This window comes from Saccostrea echinata, unplaced genomic scaffold (genome assembly GCF_033153115.1).
Source record: "Saccostrea echinata isolate AGI-Se365-2 ecotype Australia unplaced genomic scaffold, CSIRO_AGI_Sech_v1 ptg000010l, whole genome shotgun sequence".
NCBI lineage: Eukaryota > Metazoa > Mollusca > Bivalvia > Ostreida > Ostreidae > Saccostrea > Saccostrea echinata.
In genome coordinates this window covers 1,832,949-1,851,477 of record NW_026889759.1, presented here as the reverse complement: position 1 = coordinate 1,851,477, position 18,529 = coordinate 1,832,949, and the positions used below count along the sequence as shown (strand labels likewise).

At 36.0% G+C, this 18,529-nt stretch overlaps 1 protein-coding gene across 2 annotated transcripts in view; it reads left to right on the top strand.

Annotated features, from left to right (window-relative positions):
• Positions 1-18,529, top strand: part of LOC133184122 (uncharacterized) — an 80,959-nt gene that overhangs the window by 21,517 nt on the left and 40,913 nt on the right. For both annotated transcript variants that reach the window (XM_061318986.1, XM_061318985.1), the window contains exon 3: positions 1,854-1,954. In XM_061318986.1, the coding sequence (XP_061174970.1) occupies positions 1,854-1,954 (101 nt within the window). The remainder of the gene's footprint in view (positions 1-1,853; positions 1,955-18,529) is intronic.

Genomic DNA, 18,529 nt, shown 5'->3' with positions numbered 1-18,529 from the left:
TTTATGGGAAAAGATTGATTTATTTACTGCAATATTTAATCGTTTGAATTAAATTTTTAAACCCACATTTTTAAAAAAAATTTTGCTCTCTGCCCAAGATTAGTAAACTACATCATGGTGTGAGACAAATTTCCTAGTCGACGAGAAGAGTTTTGACGCTAGATGACATGGTCTTGTAGATAAATTCTTTGAAAGTGTAATGACTGCGATTCTTGGGATGGAGGTACTCCATGTAGTACGGTTTTAGATATCTTGTGTTATTATACCGTGGCTTAAAAAAATTATTTTAGAAACAAGTGCCTATCATGGCCGTAGGAACCGGGGGGGGGGGCGTGCCCCCAAATAATTTTGCCGATATATAGATTACTATAAAAAAAAAATAGCTACTATATGCCTGTGCCCCCTCAATAATACGTCTCATGACCTTTTTTTTTTTTTTGCTTGTCAAGAAATTTTTGATAGTTAACAATGCCCCCTCAACTGAAAATGTATGGCTGTGCCCCCCCCCCCCCCAACTGAAATTGCTTCCTACGGGCCTGCCTATGTTTAAATGCCAGTTTGGCTGACACCAACTGGACAGTCTTTACGAAAGTGCATATAGAAAAATGTTACATAACATTGAAATACCTAGTTAAATTTTTATGATAATATATATCAAAGTTATAACCTTTTTTTTTCAAAACTCAACTAACACTTTAAATAATTATATTTTTTAATGGATGGGGATGCTTTGACACACATTCAACTATAAATTAATAAAAGTTATTGAGATTAAACTTTATTTACAACTTTTTATTTCTAATTTAAAATCATCTCAGAATCCCAACACAGGTAAAGTTTCACTTCTTGGGTACTCTACTGTGTATTAAATCACTTCCTGTGTATAGGGATTTGGAGACAAACGACCACAGGTAGACTGCTAACCCTCAAGGCATTCACACCTGTACAAAATAAGCCCCTCCCTCACCTGGAATTTACCACCTGGTAAAAAAAATCTCTGCCTTAAAGTATAGTTTCATAGTAAATCAAAGTATTTACTATATTGTTAACTATAGCGAACTATATTTGACTATTGTAATTGTAAATTTTTGTTAAGAGGGCTATATTGTTTTTAGAGCGCAATACAGAAAATTGTTCATAGATATTAAGATGACTTCCTAATCTAAACATGCAGCACGTGTCTAAAATTTGGAAGACACAGATGCAAATACATCTTGTACTTCAATGGTTTGTACTTGAACGATGTAGTAATATAAATATAATGAATTTTAAAATATGTGTTTTTATACCATGGAAAGACTGAATAAGTTGTATAATATGCAGGCTATTGTCCAGATACTCTAGTAAAAGTAGAGTTATTATATATTTAAGACATATTTGAACGTAAGGATGCCGATGCTTTACAGAACATAGAATTCAAGTCAATAAATGATCTGAAAATAGTTCTGACGTTTTTTGTTATGACAAAGTAGTATTACGGGAGCGTATTTCTGCCAGTTGAAAATATTTTTGCTATGCTGGACGTACAAGATACCAAGTCGTACGAAGAGATACTGTTTGTACGAACGAGATAATAAGTCGTAATTACGAGATAATATGTCGTAATATAACGACTTACTATCTCGTTATTACGACTTATTTTCTCGCATTACTCTAAAATCTCTCTAAAATCCAGGAGCTTCCAGGGGGTTTGCACCCTGGGCCCCCAACAGGTCGAAGACCCACTGGGGGCCTCAAGGCGGCCCCCAGACCCCCTGCCTACTTTTTGCGCCCCCCCCCCCCTCTCAATTCAATTCCTCGATCAACATCTGTTGATGCATTTTCAACAGTCATATCTTTAATCGTTATTGCAGAATGTGTATCTATTGACAACTTTGATGACTTCAATCGAAAACCACTTCAAGATACATATGGCTGCTATGAGTTTTGTACCGGGCTTCTTTTTGCAATATCGGTAAGTACTTTAAGTACTCTAACGATGATGGAAACTCGCTTTCCTCCAGAACTGATTTAAGTTAGCTGATAAGAGGTATTTAAAAAAAATCTTTTGTGATATATTTTGTTATATTATTATTGAAGCACAGCATATCTGTAAACTCAGTAGTAAATAAATCTAAAAAAATTTATTATACCCGCTGTAATGAAAGTTTGTGTATATTGTTATCCTGATTCGTCTGTCCCTCACACATCTTCCTCTTCAACCATTTTTTTAAATAAAAAATAAATATTTTTGAAATAATGGCCTAACAATTTGTATGAAAAACTTTGTATGTAGGCGGGAGATTTCTCATTGAATTTCTCTACACAGTATGATTGCGGGTGTGACCGGTCGGCAGAGGATGCTCACTGAGCCCATCTCTAAATTTTGAGGTCCGTGTTTGCTCTGCTCCAAATCTGTATCGTTTCATTGGACTTTCGAGATTTGATACTGTTGGTTATTTTCTTATTTCATGAATGTTGATTAGGTGACACCTAAACACAGATATCGTTTTATATATGAACAAAATCAACATCCAATTTAACGATAGATTGTTTATTTGTTTTTGCTAACAAGGTCAATGTATCTACCATACAATTTGCGGAATATCTACTTTAAACAAAATTGTTGATATCCTTGGTTCATCAATTATTTGTCAATAGCATATCTCGTTTTAGAGATTGTTCGTACGTAGAGCATGTCCTTGCATATTAAATGAACTTGGAGACATAAACTCTCTATGCAGGTGATAATGGTATATTGCTACATAAATAAGAGAAGTTGACAATAGAAAAACTGAAGTCATCGCATTTATCATAAAGTTTTGATGTTAAGTTGCCAATAATGTCTTTTTCTAGTACAATATCCAAATATGATCAGATGTGTCTTTTATTTCGAGTTCAAAGGCATATATCGAATCAAAATAAGAATGAAATGAAAATTGTTAAATGATAAGACGTCGCCAATATCTCTAAATGTCGAATTGAGGGCCTCAGTAAGAGACTTCTTTTTTTCATGTAGAAATTTTTAATAAATTCTACTTCATATGAAAATAGATCTGCTAAAAACGGGGCGCAATAAGTACCATACAAAAATAAATCTGCTAATAACAGGGCGAAATAAGTACACTTTGAAATTCCTACAGATTGTTGGAAGATTTGATCTCCAAAAACTACATGAATATTATCAATCAGAAACTCAGGCATCTTTTTAATATCATCTTTGGAGTACTGGTGTGTACAATCAGAATGTTTTTTAACAAAAAAAGTTTTGCAGATGACCAATGACACGGCATGTTATATATACGACTTCCTATTTTATTGAAAAAGCTGTCTGTGATGTCAAAAATCTAGACTTTATTTTATCATGTGGAATGGTTGTTTAAAGTGTTAAAAATCACCTCATTAACTTACGAAAGTCAACGCAAAATCTAGTTGTGTCATCTTCCTTTTTAGCGAGAACGACGGCGAAGAACACGAACTTGTTGATTCTTTTATGAAATTTCTTTTAAGCATGTCATCCACATGCTGATCAACTTCTGTTTGCATATGGACAAGAAGATATCTTGCGTGCTGCTTGATGGGAGATGCAGTTCCAGTACCTATTTTGTGCTCAGTAACAATTGTCTGGCCTAGGTCTGCATCAGTTTCGGCGAACAAATTTGAATACTGCAATAACAATTTGTAAACCATTTTGGCATTCTTGGAGTCCATTCCTTCTGCAGTTCTTTCATACATATATTTAATATGATCGGGCAACCTTTGTTGGACAAAATTCTTATTCTCTTGTACCCCAGCACAGACACTGTCAGCTGGTAACAAGTTAGCCACTTCCACTTATTGATCATATGAGCTTCACCTGACATGTTCATCATTCTAACTGGTGCTACTTTGCCTCAACATACCACGGTTCTAGTCACTAAAGCACGTTCAGACTCGACAAATCGACAAGAAGGCTCTATAAGACCAACTTACGGGACCTTATCAAACAATGGTGGACCCAAATCTATCAAAAACTTAACGACTTTACGCTTTATCTCAGGATAAACATGTATAAACATTTCAGCCTCACCGACCTTATTGGTAACCCCTGATTTACCTGCTTCCTTATTGTCTGTATTTGTTTTATCACGTGAGAGCAGGATAACCCTCTTTGCTTGGAAGATCGTATTCGTTTGCAGCTTTGTCTAAGTTAAGTACTTTAAAAAGTTTGCTTAACATGCCTTTTTTCTTACAAAAGTGACATACAACTTAAGGTTTTTGGCCACTCCTCTGTACAGCCTGATGGCTTCCAATATATCTTTTCTCATTTATAAGGACCTTAATTTCCTTTCCTTCTGGAGATCAATCACTGCTCTGATCAATATGGAGATGGACTCCAATTTTTCTTCTTCATTATATGTGGATCTAGCATAGATTGGGTTTTCATGTATACGCTGGTAAGCTGCCTTGAATGCATCCAACTCAACTGCGTGTCTGACAGCGTCATTCAAGTCGGCTGGTCTCACTTGTTTCACTCTCAGACGGATGTTTATAGTATCTATAAACTGTTCCTTTGCATTGGTTTCCCATACATCTACTAAAGCTGTGGGGTAAGCCAGATTCGTTAACCGCCGAATTTCTTGTCCCAGTTCCGGTGAAGTCTCTGTGGCTTTCTGTCGTGTCTCTCTGAGCTGCGCTCTGTGGAGTTCGGTCTGAAAAAAGTATAAAAAAACCCTCTCCTCCAGTACCTTACACAACAGTCTGTAGTTACACTTTTCTTCCCCAGGTAAATTACCTAGAACAGGCTTGGCTTGTCCTTTCAGTGATACCACCAGATGCATAACCATTTCGGCTACTGATCATTTATTCAGGGTAGCACATACATGTATTTCAAAATGAGATTTAAAATCTTTCGAAGATTTACTGCCATCATCTTTGTTTTTACTCCAGAGCGGACGGTCTCGTGTTCAGTCTTCCTTTGGCGCCGGCGTGTAACATTTTCTCCATATATCTCATCAAGGGCAACCCAATTTCTTTGGCGGGGGAGTGTGTGGCAAAGTAATTTCATATATTCTATTTAGGCGTGTATCGAACACACTTTTGTAAACTTATTTCTTATTCGATTATTTGAATCAAGTCAGTAATTCTAACACATTGTAAAGGATTTTGTCGAACACTCTTTTTGTAATCTTATTATGTATTCTTTAAATCAACCCAGTCCACTTGCGCAGTAAATCTGGGTATAAATAAATATACAGGTTTGATCAGAACCACTGGCCCCGCCAGCCAAATTCAAGGTCACAGCACCTCGTGGTCGTGCTATCCATTTAGGTATTTTTTAAAAAATACTTTAGGTAGAATAATATGTATTATTTTGTTCTTTCTAGACACAAACATGTCATTGTCGTTATTCGTTTGCAGTTTCAAATAAAGAAATCAACGTAAACCTAGATGCAATGGTGTCTCAACTAAATTCTATTTCTCTTAATTATTTTTTTTAAATTTAAGATCAATTTTTTAGGTAATGTGGAAAGAAATCTGGGCTTCTACTACCAGAGTGAATGTAACTTAACGAATTTATGAAGGAAGTTGTTTATGATTACAAAAGTATCCCGAAATACATTTTATGGTTTAAATTGCCCATTTCCAAATTCATGTGATAAAGTCTTTACGGAAATATTGACTATGTGTTCATTTAATTTTTTTACAATTTTCTTCTCATTCTGATTTGAATTTTATCTTAATCACATATGCAGTTGAAGTTGTTCTAAATGTAATAGACTAATGCAATTTAGCGTTAAAGGAATACAAAATCTGTTTGAACACTTGGAAAATAAATAAACCTGCAATGCAGTGACGATAATTACGAAAATGAAATATTATTTGTAAATTACCGCTAAGAATCACCAATGTCTAAAATATTTTGAAAATCTTTTTATAGTAAAGCCAATGCAAGAATTTCATGACAATCTGTCAAGGGAATGTGTTCGTGGTTGGCCTATGCAGACATTGCACGAATACAATGCAGGCATTGAGACTCTCTTTCACTCAATGAGCAATGCAGGCATTGCCTGACCCTCTAAAGGGTCCACGCGGGCATTGTTCGACTATCTCAAAATCCAATGTAGGCTTTGGGCGACTCTTATGAGAGCCAATGCAGGCATTGAGAGACTCTCTCAAAGTCCAATGCAGGCATTGGGCGACTCTCTCATAAGAGCCAATGCAGGCATTAGGTGACTTCTCAAGGTCAAATGCAGGCATTGGAAGAGTCCCTCAAGGTCCAATCCAGGCACTGGAAGAGTCTCTCAAGGTCCAACGCAGGCATTGGGAGACTCTCTCATAAGAGCCAATGCAGGCATTAGGCAGGTTCAATGCAGGCATTTGGCGACTCTCATAAGAGCCAATGCTGGCATTGTACGACTCTCTCAAAGTCCAATGCAGGCATTTTTCGACTCTCAGGAGAGCCAATGCAGGCATTGTACGACTCTCTCAAAGTCCAATGCAGGCACTGGGCGACTCACAGAAGAGCCAATGCAGGCATTGTACGACTCCCTCAAAGTCCAATGTAGGCATAGGGAGACTCTTCCAAGTAATCCGTTCCTTTCAAAAGTATATATCTTCCTTGTCAGACCTTGTTTTTAATGCAGACATCCTGAAATCATTTAATGATGAAGGTTCTTATAATATCCTTTTCCCTTGTTTTTACTTACATTGACAAAATAATTGCAAGATCATATATAACAACAATTTTAACTTTTATTTTTTTATATTAAAAAAGAATAAGCAGAAATCTGAGCTGAAATGAAACGATGTAATTTTAAAGTAAGATTTTTAAAAAATAGTTTTGGACAATCTTATTTCATTGCCAGAACACTGTCTTCCTGATTCCTTCTCCATTTACTGTATGTTCATGTTTCTGTGCAGTTTTTAGTACTTCACCTGGAAATTCGGAGTTCTTTACACAAAATCGTTTCAAGTAAATCTCACTTTCGGCATTGTTTCTATCAAATAATTACAATTTATAATCTTGTCCCAAATTTAATTTGACGCAATATGCTCTATATGCTAATTCCTATCAAAATGCTTCTGGCGCAGATTTTCAATTTAATGTATTTTGCACACTTATTATTCAATGAACAAATTCCTTAAATAACAGTGAAAATCTTGTAATAAATAATAACTATCAAGTATTTCTAATTTAAATAAAATTGAAATCAAGCAACCAGATAAGTCACAATATTGAATATTGAAAATACAGAACCTAAAGTTGTTCTGCTCGGATACAGTAAGCATCTAATCCCCTGTCGACCGGTAACACCCGCTGTGAGTGCCAAGTACTGATCAGGTAGACAGAATATGACGTAGTCAAATTCAGTATAAAATCAAAGACCTAACAATTGGTATGAAACAAAAAAAAAAAACAAAAGGTCAGCCAAAATACGACCCAATGATAGTTTATATTTGCTAACAAGGTCATTATAACGACCACAGAATTTACGAATGAGGTTGTTGAAATCCCTGTAACATCAACTTATCTGTCAGTAGCCTGCCTCGCTTTAAAAATTGATCGTACTCAGAGCATGCTCTTGAGTATCGAATAAGTTGGGGGACGTAAACCCCATTGGCTGGTGATAGCGGAATATTACTACATAAATAAGGAAAGTTATGATGACTTTAAACGGGACTGTCCTTGTTTCATCAACTTCTTTGTCAATAGCTTTAGAAATTGCTCGTACGTGGAGCATGCTCTTGCGTATCGAATCAACTGGGAGATATAAACCCTATATGCAGGTGATAAGGGTATATTGCTACATAAGTAAGGAAAATTGATGATGGAAAAGATGAAGTCATCACGTTTCTCAAACAATTTAATTGTTAGTTAGCCCTTATCGTTTATAGTCAGTAAAACATCCAAATATGAAACAGATCTGGCAGACTCTGCGGTGTCTTTTATTTCGAGTTTTGGATGTATGGCGTCGACATATGAATGGAAATAACTATTGTTAATTGATAAAACGCTTTCAGTATATCTGAAGGCCACAGCAAGTGTTTCCTTGTTCTCATTTAGATATTTATTAATAAATTCTGCTTCATAGGAATATAACAACTAGTAGGCTAATAAAGGAGCGCAATTAGTGCCCATTAGAAATTCCAACTGTTTGTTGGAAGACCTGGTCTCCAAAAACTATACATAAATGTTTTCAATGAGGAACTCCATATCCTTTCCATATCAACTTCAGAGTACTTGTAGGACCGACGAACAACGGAAAAAATATTTACAGGGTAATCTATCCCTTTCTCATAAGGTTGTTTGATTTTCCAAAACTTCACTTTGCTGTCTTTAGATTAACATTATGATCATCCTCACAACGTCAGGGGTCCTTATCAACACGTTGCCGTGGGAATCCTGACCCAACTCCATTCATTTTTTGGGCTTGATTCTCTTAATGAGAAACACCAATCGAATCAAAAACTTTCATAAGTAGACAGATAATGTAAACAGAAAAATGCACTTGCTACAATTTGTTATCATCCAAAGGCTGAATGTGATTGGTTGAGAGATGAGAAAAACAATCAAGATTTGTAATTTTCTCGGAAAACGTCGCAGCAGTCAGCCCGTAAAATATTGAATGAAGTTAGGGGTCCCAACGGCACGTTGACTCAGGACCCCTGACGCTATGAGAATGTATTTTATGAAACCTTAACGGGTTATTAATATTTATAATATTAAATTTTAAATTTAAAAAAGTAAACTTTAAGAAACAATGTTAGAAAATGCACCAGTATTCCATGTACTTCATGATAAAAAGTAAATGTTAGCTACGTTCTTCAAATGAATAAATCAAAGTTCTTTTAAAAAGTACTGAAAAGCTGTGAGCATGCATTCATCTGTATTCACAACAAAATTCTTCGGATGAAATAATGATATCAAGGTACTGTATAGAAATACTGAACTTTACAGTATTTTAATAAATAACAAAGCCAACTAGATGCTGTCATAAGACAGTAATACCCGCACTAATGTGTTTGCCTCTAAATACAGGCACGTAGCATCGGGGGGGGGGGGGGCAGAGGGCATGCCCCCCCCCACTTTTTTTCGAAACATAACTTTTTACTATTGAATATGTTCATGAAAGGGTGATTGCCCCCTCCCCCCACTTTTTGTTGCATTATAGTCAAATAAAGATAATGTAGTAGTGTATATATAAAATTGGGGTACTGAAAAAAGTTGGAACCCACCCCCACCCCACCCCACGAAATAGGATTTTTGAGTTTTGAAAAAAAAAAAATTTTTTTTGGCTTGTCAAGTTTTTTCAGGAAAGTTGAATTTTTTTTTTCTCTGCATGGCTGCCTCCTCCCCTCCCCTCCCCCCCCCCCTTTCAAAAACGTTGCTACGTCCCTGAAATGTGCTCTGACTGCTCTCCTTCAAATCCTGGTAACCAGGGAAGAAGCACACATTTAAATCAAGCATAAAATGCTCAGGTGAACATGCAGCCCATATGGGCCTCTTATGTAAATCGGGTGCGGATCCAGGAATTTTTTCCAGGGGGATCCAACCCAGAAATTTCTTGACTGGCAAAAAAAAAATCCTCTCCCAAACTGTGAAAACCTATTTCACTATTTCGTGGTGGTGGTGGTGGTGGGGGGGGGAGGGTAGAGGGGGGGTTTGGCCGTTCACTTTTTAAGCTTCATATGTGTAACTTTCCATACTAACTTAACAGGAGTCTGTGTTTTCGGGGGGGGGGGGGGGTTCCAAGGTCAATTTTAGGTGCTTTCGTATACAGATTTCGTATTTAGGTTCCGGACCCCCCTCCCCCCCCCCCCCAGATCCGCGCATGTAAATATTTCATTACCAGTGTGATATTACCTAATAATGTAAATTCTAAAGATTTGTGTAAAAAAATAAAGGGGGTGGTTAATTTTCTACCCATAACTGGAACTTCTTGAATTTATTGTCAAAACAACAAATATTATTATTTTAGTGCATAGCTTTTTTGATGAACTTAAAAAAAAATTAGATGCCAAAATGACAGCTTGTGCAATTTTTATCGGTATTTGGGTAGGACTCGGAGAACCCCTTTCCAAATCTTGACCCAATCAACTTTGTAAAAAATCAACCCCCACCCACGATTCACCCGTTTTCCTGTCATATTTAGAATAGATAACACAAACTTATGAAAAAAAAATTGTACGTAATTATAATATAAATTTTACAAATGTACACCTTTTTGGAAAATTTGTAGACTCGTGCATGGAATTACGTCACACTGCGAGCACTACTTTTAACGTTATCATTATTGTTTTGCACATGGTGTATGTACATCATTATTACCACTGGGATTATTAATATTTAGTTTGTGTTTTAAATAGATTAATTATTATATCAAGTTAACAGTACCTATAACAGGCGGTAAGTACATTATGAATATATTATTTTAAACGTTTAGTATAGAATGGGGTTTGTTTGTTGTTTAACGTCCTTTTCACTCATATGGAGACGCCACCACTTGCCGGTGGAGGGAGTGGGGTCTGTCAGCTAACATCCGCAACTGTAATCGGCAGTGCTGGTACCGGACATCCATAGCACTGGTTCTCTGCCCTTGATTCCAGTCGCTGCCGCTAGGAATTACAATAAATCAATTATTTTAATACCATACCCTACATATTTCAGGTATCACACCAAGGTTATCGACCAGTCAAGATGTTAATTGTTTCATGCATATAAAATTAATTTCTATTTTTTTTTTTTTTTTGGAGATTTTTTTTTTGGGGGGGGGGGGGTTCTTCCAGCCTATTTTTACAACTTTGATACCTGTGTCTAGTAAATTTTATGTACTTTGTAAATAAATCAAGGTTTTTTTGTTAGGAACTTTTCTTTTTCAGGGCATAGGAGGCTACTTCCTGGGGTGCACTTGAGATGTTTATATATAACACATTGAAAACGCGTGAATCAGCCCATTTAACCCGTATATATCATAAGACATATATTTATGGGAAAAAACCTGTGTTTTTCATTGACACCTCTTGCGTGATCAATGAAATGGGTGAGATTAATAAAATTGTGACGTACTTATACTTTCTAACATAAAATTTAGGGTTACAAATTAATTCCAATATTTATTTTTATTTCCTTTTTTATTTTACTTTGCTTATTGTTTACTCGTATTTTTTCTATAATTATACTAGCAATGTTTCATTTTAAATTCAACATTATTATTGAGCACGTAGGATATTGAAATCATCCCCCCCCCCCAAAAAAAATTAAAGACCTGGATCATATTGTACTCTGAACATAAAGCTTTAAATTTAAATCTGTAAAAGTTTTGGATCCTTCCCTAATCACTGCTGACATCGTTTGTCTCGGTATCACTGTCATGGGTAATATAAAGATTAGCGTTAATTACGCTTTGATTGAATTAAGTCTAAATCTAAATCGGAGAAAATCCACAGAATTTTTTGTTGTGGATGTTATTAATCAAGCGCGGGTTGAGTCTGTACGGCACAGGTACAGTCGCAGATGTTGTATATCAGGCACAGGTATACAGTCATAGATATACAAAAGGTACGCTGTAGTAAATGTTACTTTTTAGAGATTATAGCGATCTATGCAATGGATTTAGGCATAGTCAAGCTTACATATACATGTATTTTCCGCGATATATTCACTATGCTAGTTATCGTTACCGTTTTGGCGATTACAGCCTTCCATAAAGTAGATTTATTTAAAATCAGATATTTTCTTTCCTCCATATTAACACATTTCGTATTTTTCATTAAAAAACAATCCATACTTAATTAACAAGTTGTCAACATATAGTTTAATACGTTGAACAATCCAGAAAATCTTGCTCTGACATTCCGTTTTCATAGTTGCCAACTCACCCGATTTCGTCGGGTTACACCCGATTTTTCGACCCTTCACCATGGGCGGATACAGGATTTGTTATTGGGGGGGGGGGCGTGGATAACTTCGTTCATGCAGGGGGTCTGGGGGCCGCCTTAAGGCCCCAAGTGGGTCCAGGGCGAAGCCCTGGTGGGGGCCCAGGGGGCGAAGCCCCCGAAAGCTCCTGGGTTTTCGTGTATTTTAAGAGTAAAACCAGGCACAATAATAGTGGTATTGGTTAGTTTATGTGTACCAAAGTTTGGCATTATTAATACTAATCATATCATACTTTGAATAGAGGGGGCCCAGGGGGCGAAGCCCCCGGAAGCTCCTGGGTTTTCGTGTATTTTAAGAGTAAAACCAGGCACAAAAATAGTGGTATTGGTTAGTTATATACTAAAGTATGGCATTATTAATATTAGTCATATCATAGTTTGAAAATTTTAGGGGGGGGCGTGCGCCCCCCACGCCCCCCCTTAAATCCGCCAGTGTTCACCCGATTATTTTTTATGACACGGCGGGTCATGCTTTTCACCCGATTTTTGCCAAACAACCCGAAAATCTCCCGATTTTTCGGATTTGGTTCGTAAATTAGGTTGCACTTTTAACTTCCAGTTACAACCCAAGCTTGGATATACGTAAACAATGCCGATGGCTATGTTCAGTAGGCCGTGTACCAATAATTTATCAGTGCACTGGTGTAAACAATTACCTGAGAGTTGTTTTGACAAATCAGAGTTTGAAGTCAATTTAAAATGGCTTCCGATAGAACGAGATCGTTATCAGGGCCAACAGGAACAAATTGAACCAAGAAAAAGAGAAACGATATTTATGTACATATCAAGGAATCTTGGAAAACAACTTTCATTACATAAAATAAAGTGTTTGAAGATAGTGTAGGCATTACTGTAAATTTAATAGCACTTGTTAATTAAATGAATTCGGGAGATGAAAAATAACTTCAAAACCAAGATTGGAATACTTTCAAATTTAACACAAACTTCCCATGTGCTTCAAATCAGCAATGCAGATTCTAAAAGAACTTTCCTTTAAAAAAAAATGCACTCTTAATTCAGGTCAATACTGAAAAATGAAACCTTCAATGCTCTTTTAGCAGTTAAATTTAATCAATATATATTAATTTTTTGTCATTGTCATTAAAGCCTCATTTTAATAAAATAATTCTCAATACACAAATGCTTATATATATATTTAATTTAATCATGGTAAATGTGTCGTGAATGTCGTTACGCATTATGACCAGATTTTTTACTTTCCAAATCTGGTCATGACCAGATTTTTACATGTTGGAGGTTGGCAAGTATGCGTTTTTGATATTAGTGAGCAGGTACAGCCATGCATGGATGTCCGGTACCAGCATTGCTGAGTACAGTTGCGGATGATAGCTGACAGCCACTGTTGGGTGGAGGGCTGCAAATTTTAACCTATGGTCGACACTTAGGGCCATTGAGCAGTGAGGGATCTTTTTTTTGTGCCAACAACTTCTGCAACACGGGACCTCGGTTTATACAGTCTCATCCGAAGAACTGGTCTCCACGTCCCGCAGTGGATTCGAACCCGCGACTTAAAGATCAACTCCTTACTCCACGACTCTAGAGCAGACGTTCTAACTACTGCGCCACACGGGCGACTAGAACGGGTTAAAATAATCGGAAATGAAAATGGTTAGGGGCCTTTAGGTGGAAAAGGGTCAAAGATCATTGGAATGCCACAATTAAACAAATTATACAATGAGGCAAGTCCCTGGGGTCATTCCACTCGATCTTTGGAACCGGAAACAATAAAATAGCTTTCATTAGAGCAGAAGCCCCTAAGTCATCTTTGTATTATAACACACTAAATAGGATATATGGGGTCATGACCCCCCAGAGGTCATTCCCAACCCCTAAAACTTCAAATGATCATATACATTGTAGCTTGAAAATGGTTGAAAACTCTCCACTTATTGTCCCTCGAGTCATTATGCATTAAATGGTATATAGTTTATGACCCTTGAAGTCATCCTCACCCTGAAACTGGAAATGATCACAATATGACCTGCGTCAAGTGTGTTAGTGATAATCTGCTTGACATTTTATTCAGGACCCCTTAGGGTCAGTCCACCCTCCTAGAATTAGAAAATGAAAATCATTCAGAGACCCGCCATTATACTTTGTGTACCTGTACATTTTTGTATTATTCACGATTTACTTAGTATTTTATACCAGAACAAGTTATAAATAATTTGTATAAATTAGGGATGTCAACGAGTACCCGGTTAACCGGGTACTCGATTGAACGTCCGAGTATCGAATACTAAAAATGGTACTCGGTTACTCGGATGTATATTTTTTCTTATTTCAAAGTACATATTTTTATCAAAAACTTATCAAAAAATAACATAAATATGCATACGATAATTTGCGTGTCGTCATCTACACCTGTAAAACACCCGTTATCGTCTGTGGCTGTATATATACAGTAATTAGTGACCAATCACCCCGCTGTTCTCAGCTATTGTGGTCCCTAATTTTTGGATGGCTTCAATGATTGTTTGTCAGTGAACGTCGATGGTCTATTATCTTCAAATCATTTTAAAATTATTTACATGCAGTGAAATCGGACATGCATAGAAATGCCGCTACCCACTTCAAAAGTGAAGAAATGTTTAGAACTAACTAAAGATTCCAACAAATGTTGAAAATCAATCTGCGTAGTAAGTTTAGTGTATACGGGGGAAACAGTCAACATATGAAATAATATTAGACTAGCGATCCCAACATCGAGCATTCCTTCTTTTTCGCTAATCTAATCATCATAAACATGCGTAACAGATTGTCCTCCTTTTGATGAAATAGATCCTAAACAAGAAGTGAAAACCATTTGTAATTTTTGATGTATTAATTGTGTTTTTTGTGCTTGATAAATAAATTTAGTACCAAAAGATCATTTCCGTTGGAATCGATGTGTATATACATTTATAAACGTGATAAAAACAGCTTTGGGGTTTAACAGAGCTTAACGGGGCTCAAACAAAATTAACACACTTGTATTTACATTTTTTACCGAGTACCCGGTTACTCGATCGGAAAAACGTCCGAGTAACCGATTATCAAAAATTGACCGATTTGACATCCCTAGTATAAATAAACGAGCCTGGGGCTGGGAAGGGGGAAAAGGGGAAGGAGTTATGTCTGCATGGTCTTAAATGTTGAAATCTCCTAAAATTTTTGATTATTGACCTGGCCGTTTCCCATTTGTCATCATTATTTACTAATCTTCTCAAAACATACATGTGTCTTTATTAAATCAATAGATCATGGACTTTTTTGGTCATATGCCTAGCTCTCCCTTGAATCAGGATGGTGATATAAATATTTTAAGAATGATTTAAGAATTAAAACAGGTCTTGCACAATCTCTTAAAATTGATTAAGCTCTGTAGTTGAATAAGCTACACTGGTATAGCTTGGTTTTGCTATTCAAAACACTTTGACTTAGCTATTTAATCATACTTTTTTTAATGTATATTTTTATCAATATAGATAAAAGTTGCACTATGTTGACATGGGTATAAATTTTAATTATTTTCAGCTTTGAGTTTTCTGAAAACAATGCATGAAGGAAAATTGCTTTTCAAAAATTGTCTCCTGTAGAATTTGCTATCACAGATATATATATTTTGCATGGGGCTATATACCTGGAGTAATATCTCTCTCTCTAACATCTACTTGAGTCAAAATTAATGTGGAATTATAAGACAATTATTTTTTTAATTGATGACTTTTTAGGACTTTACACTAATTCATACTGCAGCAAGAATGATATCCCTCCCAGAAAAAAAAATAAGTTTACTCACTATCTTGTCTTTGATCTATATCTATAATTACAAAAGGACACAGCCAGAAGTCTTTTAACGTGGTTTGTTACAAATTTCACTTGGAACTCCTATTAATTTGCTCAAGATCAGTATTTTCAGTAGGCAGAAATGAACTTGATCAATTATGCTTGAAAAGTACTCACTGTGAACAATCACCTGACTTGTTGAAGACAGGTAAACATACCCCTCAGGGTATAATTATCATATATAGGCTGTACAAAATTGAACAGTCAGGATTAAATCATCATTATCTTAGTTAAAATAAGAAGAAACACACTAGAGGTGTGATGAAATATTTAGAAACACAAAGAGTTTTATTTCTCATACAAAATATTCTTTCTTGTGTAAAACAATTGTTCAAATGAAGGGCCAAACCTTCTTTTAAGGGGAGATAAGAATGAGTGATAATTTAATGTTATTTCAAAAATCTTCTGATGAAGAACCACTGGGCCAGAAAAGTTTAAAATTATGTGAAACTTCATTACTTAGTGTAGATTCAACTTTGTCCAAATCATGAACTTCAGGGGTAGGGTGCGGCCACAACGGGATCAAAGTTATGTAAACATGGGAATGTACAGTAAAACACGCTTATAACAAAGTGCCTGGGACGGACGATTTTGCTTTGTTATAAGCAATTGCTTATATCCATTAAGTTTACAATATATTTTAAAGTCACGGGGAATGAAAATCGCTTTGCTGTAAGTGTCAATTCATTATAGGCTTGTTTCGCTATAAGCATGCTTTACTGTATAAGAAAAAAATTCCTTCTCAAGAACCACTGGCAAGAAAAGTTGAATCTTATGTGAAAGTTTCATTACATAATGTAGAAACAAATTTGTTCTTTCAAATCTACTCCTCCTACAGGTTTGATGCAACAAGTAGACTATACTAGTCTACATATTGTTTTTGTCAGTTTTCTTCTTCAATCAAATTTTGTCCGAGCCTTAACTTGACAACCCTTTGACATTAAGACTTCAAACTTGAAACATGGAGAGGTGGTATGGAATTGGGGTTGAGGCCACCAAACTTTTTTTACCTTGACCTTTCGATAAGGTCAAGGTCAATCTTTACATAAAAATATAGTCCAGGCTATAACCTGAGAACCCTTTCACATTAGGATTTCAAATTTGTAAAATAGAAAAAAGACATTTACAAAAGATGCACTGCACTAAAATTTTGACCTTGACTCCTATTTTCATTCAAGGTCAAATTGAGAAAAACACCTCCAAACCATAACTTAAGAACATTTTCACATTAAAACTTCAATCTTAGAACATGGAGAGGTGGTGTGGAGAAAGGGTGCATGCAAACAAAATTTTTTACCTTGTTTTTATGCCCCGCCATGAATATGACCGGTGCATATAGTGTTTTTCATGTCCGTCTTCCGTCCTTTCATCCTTCCTTCTGTCTTTCCGTCACGCTTTGCGTTTAGCTCTGTTCAAAGCTCAGTTTCAAAGAAACTATCGAAGATATTTTCATCAAACTTCATATGCTGATAGATATTGATGAGAGCTATGTAACTGCATCAACATTTTTTGACCTTGACCTTTCCTTTGACCTTGACCTCACTTTTCTTAAATTAGTTTTTAGCTCAGTTTTAATGAAATCATTCAAGATATTTTTATCAAACTTCATATGCTGATACATACTAATGAGAGCTATTCAGCTGCATAAATATTTTTTGACATTGACATTTCCTTTGACCTTGACCTCACTTTTCTTAAATTAGTGTTTAGCTCAGTTTTATAGATACCATTCAAGAAAGTGTAATCAAACTTCATATGTTGATACATACTGATGTTAGCTATTCAACTGAATCAACATTTTTTGACCTTAACCTTTCCTTTGACCTTGACCTCAATTTTCTTAAATTAGTGTTTAGCTCAGTTTTAATGAAATCATTCAAGATATTTAAATCAAACTTGACCTCACTTTTCTTAAAATTTGTGTCAAAATTCATAAATGGGAATATACACTTTATTTGATCGCTGAAATATGGCTGAAATATTGCCGACTCAGCGTTAAACAATAAAAATCAATCATAATCAGTCTAAAAGATGATTAGGCTGTAAGATGATTAGGCTACTGTGTAAAATGTAAGAGTAGTTCAGGGAACCAGGGACTTTTTGCATAAAAAACGTCATTTTTTGACCCCCAGGGTGAAAATGAAAATCCGAAACCTTACTGCACATCTATAGAACACCACCAATCATCTCCCAAAAGATGATTAGGCTACTGTGTAAAATGTAAGAGTAGTTCAGGGAACCAGGGCTTTTTGCATAAAAAACGTCATTTTTCGACCCCCATTTGACCCCCAGGGTGAAAATAAAAATTCCGAAACCTTACTGCACATCTATAGAACACCACCAACCATCTCCCAAAAGATGATTAGGCTACTGTGTAAAATGTAAGAGTAGTTCAGGGAACCAGGGGCTTTTTGCATAAAAAACGTCATTTTTCAACCCCCATTTGACCCCCAGGGAGAAAATGAAAATTCCGAAACCTTACTGCACATCTACAGGACACCACCAACCATCTACCAAAAGATGATTAGGCTACTGTGTAAAATGTAAGAGTAGTTCAGGGAACCAGGGGCTTTTTGCATAAAAATCGTCATTTTTCGACCCTCATTTGACCCCCAGGGAGAAAATGAAAATTCCGAAACCTTACTGCACATCTACAGGACACCACCAATCATCTCCAAAAAGATGATTAGGCTACTGTGTAAAATGTAAGAGGAGTTTGAGAAAGAAGAGTGTGACAGACGGACGGACAGATGGACGGACAGACAGACATGAGTAACAACAA